The sequence below is a fragment of the Euleptes europaea genome, chromosome 16 (assembly GCF_029931775.1).
Source record: "Euleptes europaea isolate rEulEur1 chromosome 16, rEulEur1.hap1, whole genome shotgun sequence".
Taxonomy (NCBI): Eukaryota; Metazoa; Chordata; class Lepidosauria; order Squamata; family Sphaerodactylidae; genus Euleptes; species Euleptes europaea.
Window position 1 is genome coordinate 12,856,450 of NC_079327.1, and position 18,688 is coordinate 12,875,137.

An 18,688-nucleotide genomic window follows, 5' to 3' on the forward strand; every position below is an offset into this window, starting at 1 on the left:
ACCAAGGCCTTATATATTCTGCACAGGCCAGCATCCTAGACATCAGCATCCAGCTGAAGGGTCTCCAAGCTATACACCTCAAGACATACCAGCTTCTGAGTCTGGGACTGGCAGGGGGTAAAAGTGGGATGACAAGAGCAAATGACATTTTGGGGGAGGGGTTGGTATCTATCAGTAATAGCAGGGTTTCCCATGGGCAGGGTATAAAGGCAGCACAGTCCCTTGGTGTTCCCCTTCTTTATTTCATCATCCAACGAAGTCTCTGCAGGAGAAGGTTCCCCATTGGTTTTTTCCAGTTTCCATGGTTTCCCAGCATTCCTCCTCCAATGCAAAAGGTTTCTTAGCCTAGGTCCGAGGCCTCAACTGCCAATATCATGTGGAAAATCTCTATGGCCCTGCCATGTGTATGTAGGGTTGCCAGGTCCCTCTTTGCCACTGGCGGGAGCTTTTGGGGCAGAGCCTGAGGAGAGCAGGGTTTGGGGAGGGGAGGGACTACAATGCCGTAGAGTCCAATGTTCAAGGTGGTCATTTTCTCCAGGTGATCTCTATTGGCTGGAGATCAGTTGTAATAGCAGGAGATCTCCAGCTATTACCTGGAAAATGGCAATCCTATGAATAGGGTGTGTGTGCCTGTTGCTTTTCGTGGTGACAAGCCACACACTAAGATTAGTATCTTACAGCTGGGGGAGAAAGAGGAGCCTTTATCAAAGGAATGCTTTCAGTTGCATCTCCATGGACAGAGGATGCCTCTTAACATTGCCGGTGGTTAGTCATCATCACACAAGCACTCCCATGTAGTCTGAGCAACCTAATGTCCAACCACTGAAAATAAGATATGGCACTTGAGATGTTCAGCCACCAAAAATGTATACAACACTTCCTGCGGTAGCATTTCCCTGTAAAAACATCGTGAATCTACTCACCCCGGGCTTGGGTCAACCAAGGATGATTTCGTTTCAATGGTCAGATTAAGGAATTTGATGGGAAATTTGTTAAAGGGATTACTTATCCCCCCCCCCCCATTTAAACAGTTCAGCTAGGCCCAGGGGTGGAGAACTTGAAAGGTCCCAGGTTCAACCCCAACATCTCCAGTGTAAACTAACAAGCCTGCAAACCGTATCTGCTTAAGGTCCTGGGACCCCTCAACTAAATGGGCCACTGGATGGTTTCAATATAAGGCAGCCCATTATAGCCACACCCTCTGCTAGATATTCTGAATGAATGAAGTGAGAATGGGAGCTATCAAGGTTCCAATTTAGAGGAAATTAGCCCTCCATTTGAAACAAATGGGATTTATGGTGGTCATGATGGTTGACTGCAGTCCAGCATAGGGTTACTTTCCAGATTCTATGTTTGGATTGCGGCCACAGCAGTGTCCATTAAACAAGAGTTATACAGTCCAAAATGTATCTGTAAAATGGGTGTAAATCCGGATAGGACTGACAAGGTTGGATTGTATAAAATTTTAAATAATAAAAAATAGAATACAATCTCTTTTCGAAAATCAAATTTTGTTTTCTTATTTGACATAGCATATAATTATTCATGGTATATACTGTCCATTTCTTTTTGTTGTAAAAGTGCTTAGGTATACTTTATATACTTGTGCTGTGAGTTTACTACTTTCATTACTAAATCGATAGCTAATTATGATTAGAGGAGGAAACGAGTTTTCGAAATCATGTACAATTTACACCACCGATGTCTGAATTGCAATGTGAGCGGCTTACTTGAAAGCATTTCGCTAATGTTCTCTTTATCAGCTTGAAGAGGGTTATCAAAAACTGGGCCACCTATTCCTAACAAATGAGTATCCCTTTTCGATTGGCTTAGGCAGTAAGGGCTCGGCTTATGCTTTCTTGCTCCTGTTCAATCACTTGGGCAATGAGTGTTCTTCCTTTACACATAGCGGGCAGGGGGTGGAGGAGCAAGCACTCATCAGCATAAACTTCCTTTCCCTCACCGTGCTTCTCCCATGCTGAGCGCACCACTGCAAACTCCCCCTCTTGCACCAATCCAGTGGCCTGCACTGATTCATGTCACGGGTGCACTGGGTGAATCGTTCATAGAAGAAGAAGAGTTGGTTTTTATATGCCGATAGTCTCTACCTTTTAAGGAGAATCAAACCGGCTTACAATCAACTTCCCTTCCCCTCCCCACAACAGACACCTTGTGAGGTAGGTCGGACTGAGAGAGCTCTAAGAGAACTGTGACTAGCCCAAGGTCACCCAGCAGGCTTCATGTGTAGGAGTGGGGAAACCAACCCGATTCACCAGATTAGAGTCTGCTGCTCATGTGGAGGAGTAGGGAATCGAACCTGGTTCTCCAGTTTAGAGTCAACCACTCTTAACCACTACACCACGCTGGCTCTCATAGCAGGCTGCACACTGCACACCACTCATAGCAGGCTTGGCATGCAGCAGGCTACTGGATGTCGAAACAGCTTGGGCTTGTTGAGAGTGGTGGCAGCAGTGACTATGGCATGGGGGAGCAGCATGGCAAGCACGGCTGATTCAACACCTAAAGAGCCCAAGCGGCAAGGGTGGAGACACAGGTGGTGGCGACAGGTGTACCTCATCCTGATATCACCCCCTGTGATGTTGTCACTGCTGCCTGGTGGTCCAGGGTAGCCTGCAGAGGTACTTCCTGTGCACCCTTCCTTGGATCCTGCCAAGATGGCTTTGGAAAGAGGCAGCTGAGTTGACTCAATGGTGTGGATCAGTCCTGGTGGCAGGAGAGGAGAAATTTATGCTGATGTCATATGGGAGCAGGATCAGAGTCCTGGGCTTCAAAAATGTTCTTTCACATCAAGAGTGCAATCAAGATGAGTACTTTGGACTCAGGGGTGCAGTTATTATCAACGAGTTGCACCGTTCCAAGTAAGCATCTCTTGCACATTCACCCAAATGCACACACAACAAAAGGGGATTCATATCACCTCATTGCAACCCTGTATAAAGCGGACAGCTGAAAATGCAAAAAGAAAAAACATGTCTTCTTGATTCTTGTGTTTGCCAATTGCGAGAGGAAGGATGACTTTTTCCAAGCAGCACAACAAAAGTAAAAGCTGGTTGACAAAACATTTTTTTCTTACAAAGATGCGTCAACCCTGAGCTTGTAATTAAGAAGTTAAAATCTGTGATTTATAGATATATATATACATATATTTAAATATATAAAAATAGATGATCATACTAAGACTAAAAAAGTGAAAGAAATTCTCCATGTCAGTATTGTATATATATTTCGGTCAACGTTCTTGCAACACAGAACCCTTCTGATACAGAAACTAAGAGATACGAAGGATGCCGTGTCTATGCAAAACTAACATATTGATCCAGTTGTTGTTATCAGTTCCTTTGGAGAACTGCCACTTTGGTTAGGTAACGAACACAGTGGCTGAAAATTCTACTTGATGCCAAACCTGCAGCTAAAGTAAAGAGATTATACCAGAAGAGATTAAATTTTGCCATCCAAACCCTTGAGTCAAAATGTGTCTGAAAAGTGTTAAGACGTCATTGAAAATAAGTGGTGATAGGCAAACGGGTGAAGACCCGTGTCATTTACATATTGTGGATTAAGAAGAAACCAAGTAGGATGAGCTGGGGTAAGCAATATGAGTATCCCTAGAGGAATGCTTCCTAGAAGACAGTCTTCCTGTTTTTGTCATGAACCTATTGGCAAATCTTGTATTTTTGGCCGATGGCACTCAAAGTATACACTTAGATTTGTCTTACGAGCAGAAAACAAAACTCAGAGATATTCCCTCAACGGTAAAGATCATTTTGGTGACCTGAAGTGTCGTAGAGCAGCACCCCCAACAGAGGGTTTCTTCTTCTCCTATTTTGTTAGGCCTTGGGCTTAGCCTGATTCCGAACGATATTTATTTTCTTTTTCTTGGTAAGGGAAAAAAAAAAAAAACACCCATACAACTTGTATCCCTCCCCTTCCCCACCCTCTTTTCTTCCTGCAGCATAAAAGCAAATGAAGTTCTGAAAAGTCTCCTGTAATAAAAATCTGAGAAAGAGATTTCTGAGAAGAGGACCTTGTCTTCACAGCTATCTGAAGGGACACAGGAAACAGTCCGGTCCGGCACCTGGTACTCTTTGGGAAAGCACAAAGGGGAGCAGGTTTCAGTGCCGCACTCTTCTGGTAGAAAACTGTCCGTGTTTGTGGCATAGTCCGTAGTCCAAGAGCATAAGAAAAGAAGGAAGTTGGCTGTTTTGTTCTTCAATAGCTAAAAGACAGTCATCTCTGACAGGAGCCAGGATTATCTGCACTGTCTTTGCAGTAGGAGGGCTGAGCAGATGACGAACCATGTAAATGCCGGACGGGTAGATCGGCTTGCTGAAGAGTCCACTTCCCTTCTGTCCGAGTCGACGAGGGGTGCTTCTGTGGTGATGAATTCAAACTCGGTGGGACAAATGTCATCGGTGCAACCACTTCCACTTCCCGAACCACTGGTTTCGTCACCTACAGAAGCGTGGTGAGAAGGGGGGAGGGTAAAAAAAAAAGGAGTTTTAAATACCATCCTGTCCTAGGAGCCCTGGAAATCAGAAGTGGGGATGTGAGGGAGAGAAAGAAGAACAGATATCCTAATCCAGAAATACGTTCTGCCTTGGATCCAAAGCAGCATAAGCGGAATCATAGTAGTGGAATACAACTTCCTCCCCTCTCCCCTCTCATGACAGCCTTTTTTGCCCCCTGAAATTGTGTTTCTCCCAGCCCAGAGGAACAATGAGGGGGACAAACCAGGGCGTCCGCAAGCAGGAGGCGGGAATAAGAAAAACCACCCCCCTTCCTCTGTAGACGGTAAAGCCATTCCATTATAGGGACTGCTGCCACACTGACAGAATGGCACCATCGGATCCATGGACTAAGAAGGGAGCATCACTTTGTGCAAAGAACATGCTTTCCATGCCATGCTAGCATCACCAGTTACTGGATCTGAGGCTGGGAAAGGACCCATTTCTCAGAGAGTCACTGCCGATAAGTAACAGGACTGGAGTGGGTCGCAGGGACCATATCACTCCAGTCTTGTTCCGTTTACACTAAGACCCAATTTGCTTCCAGGCCCAATTTAAGGTGCTGGTATTGACCTCTCAAGCCCTATGTGGCTTGCAGCCAGCATACTTTAAGAACCACCTTCTCCCATATAAACCTACCCATCCACTCCAGTCGTATTTGGGGGCCTTGCTTTGGGTGCCCCCGCCATCTAAAGCTAGATGGGTGGCAACCTGAGAAAGGGCTTTCCCTAAAGTTTCCACCTCCAAGGGGCCCGGAGATCTCCTGGAAGTACAACTGTTTTCCAGACAACACTGATCAGTTCCCCTGGAGGAAGTAGCATATTTGGAGGGCGGACCCTATGGTATTATACCCCCCTGAGGTCCCTCCCCTCCCCAAACCCCAGCTTCCCCAGGCTCCACCTTCAAATCCCCAGGAAGTTCCCAACGTGGACTTTTGGAACTTCCTCTCCTGGGAGATGTATCTGTCTCCCTCTGTCCTTCTCTTCTGCCAGTGAGAGAGGACATTTTTGTTTTGTTTGGGGTACCCCTAGTAAGCTCTTACTGGTCCTCCTCCCTGGCTATGTTTGTTTGTACGTCTATATGTTTTTATTGTATTGTTAAATATTTATATATACATTCAAATGTTCTTTTAAACGTTTTAATACCATGATGGGGACCAGCCTTGGATGAAAAGGTAGCAGATAGATAGATAGATAGATAGATAGATAGATAGATAGATAGATAGATAGATAGATAGATAGATAGATAGATAGATAGATAGATAGATAGATAGGCAGGACTGAGCTGGAGAGTGGGTCCAACTTGGCACAAACTAACTTTTTATAAAATTTGAACAGCAACTTTTCCTTCAGAGAGAGTGTTAAGTTCCCATGCAATAGAGGCTTAGCTTACTGGGAATAAAACCATGACCATCTTAGAACACAAGTTGTATATATCTCAGAGAGCAACACTGGAACAGAACAAGTTAAGTTTGTCTGAAGAATATAATTTCTTACTTGTGTCCTGAAAGTTCACATCATTTCCATTATACGCGTTCCTGAGTTTATTAGTCATGACTCTCAAGGCCATGATTTGTTGCCGAATGTAAGTATCGGGCCTGGTGATGTCCACGTCGACCTCAGGATTGTTGATCTGGTTGGTAAGTCCATCATTCATGATCTCCGGTAGATATCTAGGCATTGGAATGAAGAGTTAGGACATTCAGTTATTAAGCCCAAGAGTCTTCCTCAAAGCCTAAAAGTGAAAGGGCATTTAAATTGGTTTGTAACTACGGTTGCCAGCTCCATGTTGGGAAATACCTGGAGATTCTGGGGGTGGGGTCTAAAGTAGGGCTGTGCATTTAGTAAAACCCGAACCGGAAAAAACCCGGAAAAATGCCATTTCAGCTTTTTCCGGTTCAGCTTTTTCCGGATTCAAAAAAAGGCAGGAAAAAACCAAGCTGAAATAGCCGAAAATATTCGGATTATTCGGGATTTGGGAATCGGCCATTTCCCGCCCTTGCAAGGAAGGCAGGAAAGGAGCGCTTCGTTAAAATCCAGGCTCACAAAGCTGGCAGCATGGATCTTCATGAAGCCCCCCCCCCCCGGGAGTCCCGGGAAGGCAGGCGTGGAGGGGGGGGCTTCACTTAGATCCATGCCATTTTGTGACTGTGCCTATCACACTGTGTCAGAATTCCAAACACGCCCCCAGGCCAGAAAAGTTGGGGGTCCCTGGTCTATATTATCTAGGATTGCCAACCTCCAGGTGTTGGCTGGAGATCTCCTGCTACTACAACTGCTCTCCAGGTGACATAAATCAGTTCCCCTGGAGAAAATGACCCCTTTGGCAATTGGACTCTATGGCATTGAAGCCTTTCCCCTCTCCAAACCCCGCCCTCCTCAGGGTCTACCCTCGAAATCTCCAGGTATTTCCCAACCCAAATAATATCCTGTATTCTGAAACATAGTTTTACAAAATGGCAGGTTCTAATTTTTTTTTAAAAAAAGCTCTTTCAGAATAATTTTCCAGCAACGCTTTCTGAAAATGATCAGCTGTGTACTTTTCACAAGACCGAAAGGGTCAGACACTCCTATGACTGCATTTTGATTTGTTCATTAGCGTTCCATCAGCATTTATGCACTCTCTCACACCCACCCCTCCCAACCTCTTGTTCCTATGTGACCTGGTTAAATTTCTTCTCTGATAATAAGCCATCAGTGACTGTCTTTCAAAAAAAAGGAGGTCAGAAAGAGCAGCCCTTCTGTATGCCATTAGCTAATTGGTAGCCTAGAATTAACTCTGCCTAGCCTTTCCTAATTAGTATGATAGTCTTAGGGCAAGGAGAGATGTTAACAATCACAAGTGAACTTGACATACTGACTTCTTCCAAAGGAAGCCAGATCCTTTATCATAACCTCAGTTACGACTGCAGGTCTCCCACAGGCTGAAAGAAAGAGCATTAGGGTTGCCAACCTCCAGGTACTAGCTGGAGATCTCCTGCTATTGCAACTGATCTCCAGCCAATAGAGATCAGTTCCCCTGGAGACAATGGCCACTTTGGCCATTGGACTCTATGGCATTGAAGTCCCTCCCCACACCTCGCCCTCCTCAGGCTCTGCCCCCAAAACCTCCCACTGGTGGCGAACAGGGACCTGGCAACCCTACCGGGGGGGGGGGGAACACCTGGCAACCCTAGTGTGAACACTTTTGTGCTTTAACTGTTTATTATCCCTTTTTTCATGACTTCCTCCCTAAAGAATCCTGGGAATTGTAGTTTTTCGAATTCTCACGAATCTCAGTTAGAGATTGCTGCCCCCCGTCCTGCGTCACCTGGTTTCACATGGCCTTCGTATTGATAGTATTGGTCCCTTACTTAGCTCAATCAGTATCGATTCCTTACTTAGCTTTGGCGTGACCATTCCAGCAGTCCTCCTCATTCGACAGGCCAGCGGTCACGCTTTCCTCTTTGCAGATAGTGTAGGGTAACGCGGACCAGAACTTTTTCGAAAGCTTCAGTTTTTCTTTAATGTCGATCACCTAATCAAAAGTGAGAACATCCGGTTAGAAAGACGAAAAGACAATTAATTTTTTTAAAAAAAATCACAACATTGTTAGTCTCGTTCTTGATGGTGGTGACAATGGTGGAATGTAAAGATTAGTTTTTACCTCTACTGAACAATGCACAGGGCTGTATAGCAAAACCCAACTAAGGGCATTTTCATTTGTAGGCTTACGGTGCAAGCCATAGACGGGAGGAACTGTCCACAGGGTTGCACAGTTAGAGCACCTTTGAGATTCTCCCTTATGCATGTGCATGTGTGATAATGCAGAACCAAAAACGGAAGACAGACATTTGGTGAGCGTAGGTTCTACATTTACGCTACAACAGTTATCACAGCTTAATTATCATGGATTAGGCGGCTTTAATGTGCTTTCGTGGTAAGCTGCCTTGGGAGCGGTTATGGCTGAAAGGTGGTCTATGAATAGGGTTGCCAGCCTCCAGGGAGTAGCTGGAGATCTCCTGCTATTACAACTGATCTCCAGCCGATGGAGATCAGTACACCTGGAGAAAATGGCCGTTTTGGCAACTGGCCTCTATGGCACTGAAGTCCCTCCCCTCTCACAACCCCACCCTCCTCAGGCTCCTCCCCAAAAACCTTGGTTGCCTGGAGGTCAGTTGTAATAGCGGGGGATCTCCAGCCTCGCTTGGAAGCTGGCAACCCTAATCATAATTGAAGTCCAACAGACGTGGCCAAAAATGCTCCACAGGCACTGTTGGCCATAGAACTTGCCCTAGAATCCTTTACAATGTGCTGAGCTTCCATGACAGATTCCTCAGCATATAGGTTGATAGAGGAAGGGTTCTCTGAGGGCAGCAAATGTGAAAATCACCTGAATTAGGGCATATATAAATAGGAGCTTCCTCTGCTTCTATTAACATTCCAGCGAATATTTGTACTTTGCACAGCTGGAGGTAAATGAAGCTGTACCAAACAAGTCAAAATGCAACGTGTTAATGATTTGGCGTGCCTGTCCTACATCTTCTATTTATTACTTCAGAAAACCTATAAACTCCCTCTCCAAAGACCTGCTTGAGAAGGCCAGCGTAGAGTAGTGGTTAAGAGTGGCGGACTCTGATCTGGAGAACCGGGTTTGATTCCCCGCTCCTCCACGTGAAGCCAACTGAGTGACCTTAAGCTAGCCACAGTTCTCTCAGAACTCTCTCAGCCCCACCTACCTCACAAGGTGCCTGTTGCGGGGAGGGGAAGGGAAGGTGACCGTAAGCCGCTTTGAGGCTCCTTTCGGTAGAGAAAAGCAGGGTATCATCATCAAGTCTTTATTGCATTAGCAAAAAAAAAAAAAAAAAGCCACAGCAACAATACAGAACAAGGTGGAAATTCCACCAAAACAAAATCAATAACATTAAAAAAATAGTAACATAATTTAACATACCGTAGGTTAAAAAATTAAACATTTCCCATGAAATATTAAAATGCAAATACAAATTCATCATTAAAATATAACAGGAAGGAAAGATCATACAATCCAGAGACAAATAAAAGATGACAAATGACCCAGAGTAGAGCAATTATGGGTCAGAGATATTATAGTCAGCATGTCCCATCATCATTTTATGCTTCATGATGGCAGCAGCAAATCTTGCCATTTGAGAAGTAATGTGTTTGCCTCTGTCTTTTAATAATATGACTAATTTCTCCTGATCTGACCTTCCTGGGAAACGGGATAATATGGTCTAAGCAGGGTATAAAAACCAACTCTTCTTCTTCCTCTTTCTGTACTACATGGGACACTCAACATCCGCTGTGTGAGCAAACAGGGGATTCACAGTTTTATTTGGTGGTACTCCATGATTTGCAAGGATTGGGTGCAGTCATCCGGTACATGGATGATGGACTCCCCTTCCCACAAAGGGAGAAATTAACATTCTTAGCACAAGATTGCTTTGTGTCAGATAACCCTGAGAGGAGTGAAGGGCAACCAGCTTTCCAAACTAACGTGACCATGGGGTGGCTATGGGGTGAGAAAGAGGGAAGAGAGGACTCTGAGGCAACCACCCGCCGGACTGAAGGCTGTCCAGACCCCTACTCTGGCTTCTCCTATAGATTCTTTAAGCCCCAACCACCCACAATCAAATAAAAGTGGGGACACAAGATTTGATTCAAGGATCGGTATCATGTAAGAGATGTGTTCCCTAAAGGTCTCTTATTTGGGAACCTGCTCGACCGAGGCTGGAGTTATTTGTGAGATAAACAGAAAAATCACCTTTTCCTAGATATCTGACTAGACAGATGAAGAACAAAGATTTGATTAAAGGACTGGTAGCATATACGCTATGTGTCCCCCAAAGGTCTCTTATTTGGGAGCCTGCTAGACCAAGGCTGTGATTATTTGTGGGGTAAACAGAAGTCTCCTTTTTCCTAGATATTTGACTTGACAGATGAACAACAAAGGCTTATTTAACAGAAAATAAAATATTTAACAGGGTAAATGTTCTGTGTGGATGGCTTCAATATATTAAGTAAAACTGGCTCTTCACTTTGCCCCCAAAGAAGGAGGTTCCACTTAGGTTTCAAAACAGAAATCTAGTAACTCAGATTACAGATTTCAGAGAAGCTGCCTAGCTGCTAAACATAGGGTTGCCAACCTCCAGGTACTAGCTGGAGATCTCCTGCTATTACGACTGATATCCAGTTGATAGAGATCGGTTCCCCTGGAGAAAATGGCCGCTTTGGCAATTGGACTCTATAGCATTGAAGTCCCCCCTCCCCAAATCCCACCCTCCTCAGGCTCCATCCCAATACCTCCCGCCAGTGGTGAACCCTAGCTAAACACTAGCTCTAGCGCTTTACTACATTTAGTAAGCTCAACAAGATAGATGCTTAATCCTGCTCTTAATGAGAACCAGTATGTTGGGCTTTGGCTCAGGAGACCTGAATTCAAATCTCTGCTCATCCATGAAGCTATGGGTGACTTTGGGGCAGGCTTTCTGTATCTCAGGGCTGTTGCGAAGATGCAGTTGGATAACTCGTACATCCATTGAAGCCAGTGAAAAGGGATGGATCAAATAGAGTAATATACAGCCAGGGCTGGTGCTACCATTAGGTGAACTAGGCAGTCGCCTAGGGTGCAGACCTCAGAGGGTGCAAAACTGGCCTGAAGGGCACAGTTTTAAACAGATTAGTTCCTTGGGGGAAAAAATGCAACTGACAATGTATATATTTTTTTTTATTTTAAGACAAGTACCACAACCGTGCTATGGAATATAGTTAATTTTAGAATCATAGCGTTGGAGGGGACAACCAGGGTCATCTAGTCCAACCTCCAGCACAATGCAGGAAATTCACAACTACCTCCCCCACACACACCCAGAGTCCAGAAGATGGCCATGATCTGCCTAAGGTCACAGAATCAGCATGGCTGACAGATGGCCATCTAGCCTCTGCTTAAAAACCTCCAGGGAAGGAGCGCTTACCACCTCCTGAGGAAGCCTGTTCCGCTCTAACTGTTAGAAAGTTCTTCCTAATGTCTAGATGGAAGCTCTTCTGATTTAATTTCAACCCGTTGGTTCTGGTCCGACCTTCTGGGGCAACAGAAAACCTCCTCTAGATGACAGCCCTTCAAGTACTTGAAGATGGTTATCATATCCCCTCTCAGTCTTATAAACATCTTAACATCTTATAAAAACTTTTGTGCTTTTATTTTTTTTCTACAAGACACTTGTTTTTGAAAATTGGTTAGCAATGGGGGGGGGGCACAAGTAGTTAGCCTTGCCTGGGGCGCAAAAAATTACTGGCACTGGCCCTGTATGCAGCAAGGTGTAAAAAAAAAAAAAGTTAAGCACTTTCAGCAAAATCTCAGTTACTTCAGCTAAAGACTTGAAAGGTACTTAAATCCTTTTCACAGACACCAGGGCTTAACTTTGGCTGGATCATGTTTTTTAAGTTTCACTTCGCCGCCAAGAACACGGATAGGAGTTCTAAAACGAATAGCTTCAACCCGCTGACAGACAAAAGAGGAGATTCTGCTTGAGGCAGGAGTATTGTAAGTGGCATGTCAATGATCCAGGCCTCACTTCTCTGCTACTCAGAGATAGGCGTGGTTGACAGAAGGAGTGTGAAATGGATTTTCACATCACATCTCTAGTAGAACCGACAGAAACACATTTCTGCCCTTCATATCTAAGATTCGATTTCTCCACATATGATGAGGGGGCTCTTACAGAAGTGAGAACACTTTGCACAAACTATAATGGGATTAGGATTCGGGGGGGGGGCAAAAAGAGTTGGCTTCAAAAGCACTTTATTCTTTAAAACTCCCTAAAACTATGTGTTGGAAGAGAATGTTATGGAGACCGTGGACTGCTAAAAAAACAAATCACTGGGTTCTAGATCAAATCAAGCCTGAACTGACCCTAGAAGCTAAAATGACTAAACTGAGGCTGTCGTATTTTGGACACATTATGAGACGACAAGAGTCACTGGAAAAGACAGTCATGCTAGGAAAAGTTGAGGGCAGCAGGAAAAAAGGAAGACCCAACAAGAGATGGATGGACTTGATAAAGGAAGCCACAGCCTTCAATTTGCAAGATCTGAGCAAAGCTGTCAAAGATAGGACATTTTGGAGCACTTTGATTCATAGGGTCGCCATGAGTTGGAAGCGACTTGACGGCTTTAGTTGGAGTGCTGACTGTGGCTATCACTTTTCACCCTTGGCTTTACCTTCATGGGAAAAAAGGAGACACATTACAAGGGTGGCCAACCTCCAGGTACTAGATGGATATCTCCTGCTATTACAACTGATCTCCAGCCTATAGAGATCAGTTCACCTGGAAAAAAATGGCCACTTCGGCAATTGGACTCTATGGCAGCGAAGCCCCTCCCCTCTACAAACCACCAAACTGGTGGTTGAGCAAAAACGAAGAATAATAACAGCCCCGCAGACCACAAAAGTCTATGCCACACTCTTTATATACATAGACTTTTGTGGTCTGCGGGGCTGTTATTATTCTTCATTTTTGCTTATGCTTTTAACAGCATGCCCCATTGTGCTTAATACCTGGTGGTTGGCAACCCTACACAAAGAGCACTAGTGATGCAGCGAGAAGAACTACATCTTCAACCCGAGATACTTAATCGATTTCAAGAGCACTTACTTAAGAATACCTTTGTCACCTCCCTGGTTCTCTCCAGTAGAGTCTAATGTGAAGCTAGCTTTTATAGAACTGCCATTAGTCAATGAGACCTCGTGTCCACCAGATGGCAATATTGGCCCAAGCTTTCCCTTCCCTCCGCTGCAGGCATTCCCAACTACATACAAAATATTACACCGCAAATAAAATTGTAGATCGTTCTACTGAATATAAAAGTGACAGGTTTGATATTTTAAACTTGAAACTGACATTTTAATGAGGCCTGCCAGAGCCAAGGTTAACCAAAGCCTTGGTTCTTTACAAAACGATGAGGCCTCCTTTCTATGCAACAGACCGTACATGTCTGCCGATAACTAACAGGTCTCCAAATTGAATCTGGAGTGTGTTTTGCACACAAAGCGTTTTTAATTTCCTTTTTTTTTAAGCAAAGGAAACTTTGAACACGTAACAGTGTTTGTGTGGGATTTCCTAGTTCTGAAAAGACTAGCAGAGGGTGGTCAGACCCTGTCATCGAAAGACAAATGGATACTTTGGTAATGTGTAAAATAAATTTAGCGAGATTTATCATAAAGTAACATCCCTTTTCCATTTGGTGTCTCAGAAATGAAGGGGAATTTAAAGGAAGAAAATGAGCATTTGATATCTGTGATGGCCTCCTGCATTTTGATAAGGGAACGATAGCAATCTTTTTGTAGGCAAGATGTAAATTTCACAAGGTTCAGAAGGGGAGCAAAAAGGAAATGGAACACGTGCTTGTGCATTCTGTTTTTGGTGTTTCCGTAAACCCCCTAAGAAAGGGCGTATCTCCCAAACGGAAGAGCATTTCTGAATGGGAGAACCATTTGCTTTTCCTCTGAACTTAATGGCTTTTAGGCTTTAATTACTTGTTAAGTGGAAGCGTGTGCGGGAGATCATATTATGCTTATCTACAACCCCTGAACTCTCCCTAGAAACCGAAATGACCAAATTGATGCTATCGCACGCTGATCACCTTGCGAGCAGACAAGAGTCACTGGAAAAGACAACAATGCTAGAAAAAAAGTTGAAGGCAGCAGGCAAAGAGTATGACCCAACAAGAGATGGGTTGACTCAATCAAGGAAGCCACGGCCCTCAGTTTGCAAGACCTGAGCGAGGCTGTCAAAGATAGGACATTTTGGAGGGCATTGATTCATAGGGTCGCCATGAGTCAGAAGCGACTTGACGGCACTTGACAACATCAACAACAACTCCTCTAAACCAGAACTCCTTTCTGCATTTCTGCATGGGTGGTCACAACAATGCTTGGTCAACAAAGCTTGCCATTAGGCGATATCATCAGGTCACTGCTTGAAGATGGCCTATTTCTCATGGAAGTCTGTGGGGGAGCTAGATGTGGGTTAAGTTAAGGAGACTGTTGTTTCTGAAAGACTTGTTTGTACATTTAATTTGGATTCATTGGGTTGACAGGCCATTTAGGAATTCTATTTGCAAACAGTATCTTCTTTCACAATTCATGCATATATTTATAGTTTTATTCAGTTATGAACACAAGAACATAAGAAGAGCCCTGCTGGATCAGACCAGTGGTCCATCTAGTCCAGCATCCTGTCTCACACAGCGGCCAACCAGTTCCTCTGGAGGTCCATCAAGAGGGCACAGAGGCTGAGGCCTTCCTCTGATGTTGCCTCCTGGTACTGGTTTTCTGAAGTTTATCGCCTCTGAACGCGGAGGTTCCCTTTAGTCACCATGGCTAATAGCCACTTATCCTCCATGAATCTGTCTAACCCCCTTTTAAAGCTGTCTAAACCTTTGGCAATCACTACATCCTCTGGGCAGGGAATTCCACATTTTAAGAAGTATTTCCTTTTGTCCGTCCTGAATCTACAGTTCTGTTTGTCAACTCCCTCCAATTAATACCACTGTTGTTTAAAGTAGATATGTAAGAGGTGTCATCCTAAGCAGGTCTACTCAGAATCCTACTGAAGTCTACTCAACCGGGGCTTACTGCCAGGAAAGTGTCCTTAGGATTGTAGCCTAAGGATGTTGCAGTACAACCTTTTAAAATTTCATTTAAATTAGACAGGCCTTGAGATTCATTGGATCGGAGACTATCTACTGGCTATCTACTGGAAACCAAATCCTAAACCTTGCTCTTAACCTGGAGACATGAACACATGAAGCTGCCTTATACTAAATCGGACCCTTGGTCCATCAAAGTCAGTATTGTTTAGTCAGGCCGGCAGCGGCTCTCCAGGGTCTCAGGCAGGGGTCTTTCACATCACCTACCTGCCAGATGTGGGGGACTGAACGTGGGACCTTCTGCATGCCAAGCAGAGGCTCTGCCACTGAGCCACGGCCCCTCCCTTCATCTCATGATGAAGATAATTCACCAGTATGTCCCACAGCATGTTGGGTTTAAAACCATTCCACACATCTGGAAAGTGATTAATGATATATATGCCTCAAATATATTTCCCTCCCTTTTTATTATGTCTTTTGCATACATTAACATATAATAAAATATTTTGCCAACTATTGGTTTTATAAATGTTTAAAAGGTAATTCTTACCCATGTCACAACTGCCTCATGTAAATTTCAAGGGTATAATTACAAAAAGATGGTCTATAATGCCATCAATAATTAACAATTAAATTAATCTTACTTCACTGCACTAATTATAAAAAGGTTAAATAGAGAAAATGATTCAAAATATCAATACTCCCGTACAAAAGTTATGATTAGAATGTTTACCCCAGTGCCATAGCAACTGATTCCAATTTTTTTTTAAATTAATTTCCCCGTTTTTCCTAAATCAACTAGATGTCTGAGACTGATCACATACAGAGAGCAATTGTAAGCAGGTCTGTTCAGAATCCTGCGTAAGTCTGTCTAATGGAGCCAGCATGGTGTAGTGGTTAAGAGCGGTGGTTTGGACCGGTGGACTCTGATCTGGAGAACCGGGTTTGAACGATAATCTGGTGAACCGGGTTGGTTTCCCCACTCCTACACACGAAGACAGCTGGGTGACCTTGGGCTAGTCACAGCTCTCTCAGCCCCACCTACCTCACAGGGTGTCTGTTGTGGGGAGGGGAAGGGAAGGTGATTGTAAGCCAGTTTGATTCTTCCTTAAGTGGTAGAGAAAGTCGGCATCTAAAAACCAACTCTTCTTCTTGTTCTTGTTCTTCTTCTTCATAAGGAAGTGTTCTCAAGATGGCATTGACTGTATTTCTAATTGTTTTACCTGGGTGATAATTTCTTATTACCAATATCTTGGGTTGTTGGTGTGTGTACAATTTTTAAATTCATGAACGCATTTGTTTCAGGATGGGGGCATTATAGGAACAAGATGGTTTCTACAGGTTCAGATATCCTAAATTCAAACAGCCAACTTCTCCAGATTATTGTTCATTGAGAAATGTGGATTAGATATGTGTAGGGAGGTTTTAGGGGAGAAGTCTGAGGAGGGCAGGGTTTGGGGAGGGGCTTCAATGTCATAGAGTCCAATGGCCAAAGCGGCCATTTTCTCCAGGGAAACTGATCTCTATCAGCTGGAGATCAGTTGTAATAGCGGGAGATCTCCAGCTAGTGCCTGGAGGTTGGCAACCCTATGGGCGCCCCTCTGCACATACGGCTGTGCAGGTGATGATAAGCAAGGCCGGTGGAAGTGCTGGGTGAGTTTGGAGCAGGGGTGGATCTGCCCAGAAGGCAGACCAGGAGTATGCCTACAGCAGCCCACCCTTAAAACTGTCAAAGATTATTTGAATAAGCAGTGATGTAGACCAGCCATTTAATTAATTTAAAATAATAATTTAAATAAGTAGTAGCAGTAGTAGTAGTAGAAGAAGAAAAAGAAGAAGAGTTGGATTTTATATGCTGACTTTCTCTACCTTTTTCTACCTTTCTCTACCTCTCTACTAGTTTATAATCTCCTTCTCTTCCTCTCACCACAGACACCTTGTGAGGTAGGTGGGACCGGGAGAGTTTACATGGTGGTTAAGAGCAGTGGTTTGGAGCGGTGGGCTCTGATCTGGAGAACCGGGTTTGATTCCCCTCTCCTCCATATGAGCGGCGGAGGCTAATCTGGTGAACTGGATTTCCCCACTCCTACACATGAAGCCAGCTGGGTGACCTTGGGCAAGTTCTCTTAGAGCTCTCTCAGCTACCTTACAGGGTGTCTGTTATGGGGAGGGGAAGGGAAGGTGATTGTAAGACGGTTTGGGTCTCCCTTAAGTGGTAGAGAAAGTCGGCATATAAAAACCAACTCCAACTCCTCCTCCTCCTCCTCCTCCTCCTCCTCCTCTTCTTCTTCTTCTTCTTCTTCTTCTTCTTCTTCGACTAAGCCAAGTTCACCCAGATAGCATCATGTGTAGGAGTGAGGAAACCAACCTGGTTCACCAGATTAGGGACCTCCGCTCATGTGGAGGAGTGGGGAATCACACCCGGTTCTACAGATTAGAGCCCGTCACTCTTAACCACTACGCCACGCTGGCTCCCAAGTAAATAAGTAAACTAGCCGAACTCACATTTGGTTGCCTCATGTCATCATTTGAGGGGGGTCCTCTGGGGGCAACATGGATGTATATATGATAAATATGTACGTGACACAACAGTGACTGTGTGCATTGGGAGGGCTGAGGGTAGAGCACATCATGTGTAGACGGTGGGCTCCAACCACACGCTATTGTGATGTCTGAAAAGGTCTTATGTCTCATTGGTAAAACTGCACTCACTCACATATCTCTGTCACAGGATATGTAATGGTATTTAATAAGAAGTACCCAAAAACTTAAAAGGAAGAAAAGGAAAAAAAGTGTAACTCCCTGAAATGGAAAGCTGAAGAAAAAATGGTTTCCTAGACAACTGGGGAGGGGAAGTGAAGTCATAAATCTGATTCTAGAAATGCACAGAATTCAAAGGGATGTGCATTTCATTGTGGGTAAGTCTAAAAAAACAGTATTGGAAGCATACTGCTAGCATCTTAAAGATGAACCGCTAAGGGATTTTCTCTGATACTGCCTTACAACTAAGCACTGAGATTCCAGGAACAGGCTTTCATCTTTCCTAGATAGCAGAGGCAAAACAAGACCTCACGAAACAACTTCCGACAGTAGCATATTGAGTTCTTACATCCTTTACGTTGTCAAGAAATGGTCCAATGTTTATTCTTCTGAAGTATTGGGTGGGTGATGGGAAAAATTCTTTGGAGCAGATTTCATGAAATATAGCAAGCAGAAACCAGTATATCACAAATCCAGAAGATGCAGTAAATGATTAAAATTTGATGAATATCAGCATTCCTATATGAATAGGGTTGCCAGGTCCCTCTTTGCCACTGGTGGAAAGTTTTTGGGGTGGAGCCTGAGGAGGGCGGGGTTTGGAGAAGGGAGGGACTTCAATGCCATAGAGTCCAATTGTCAAAGCAGCCATTTTCTCCAGGGAACTGATCTCTATCGGCTGGAGATCAGTTGTAATAGCAGGAGATCGCCAGCTAGTACCTGGAGGTTGGCAACCCTATCTGAGAATCCCAAGGA

General features: G+C 44.2%; 1 protein-coding gene across 2 annotated transcripts in view; it reads right to left on the reverse strand.

Moving 5' to 3' along the window:
* Positions 1-4,104: 4,104 nt before the first annotated feature.
* Positions 4,105-18,688, reverse strand: part of GPC6 (glypican 6) — a 749,807-nt gene continuing 735,223 nt past the window's right edge. For both annotated transcript variants that reach the window (XM_056861827.1, XM_056861829.1), the window contains 3 exons: positions 7,906-8,042; positions 6,023-6,198; positions 4,105-4,473 (listed from right to left, as the gene is read on the reverse strand). In XM_056861827.1, coding sequence (XP_056717805.1) covers positions 4,271-4,473; positions 6,023-6,198; positions 7,906-8,042 — 516 coding nt within the window. In that variant the 3' untranslated portion in view covers positions 4,105-4,270. The remainder of the gene's footprint in view (positions 4,474-6,022; positions 6,199-7,905; positions 8,043-18,688) is intronic.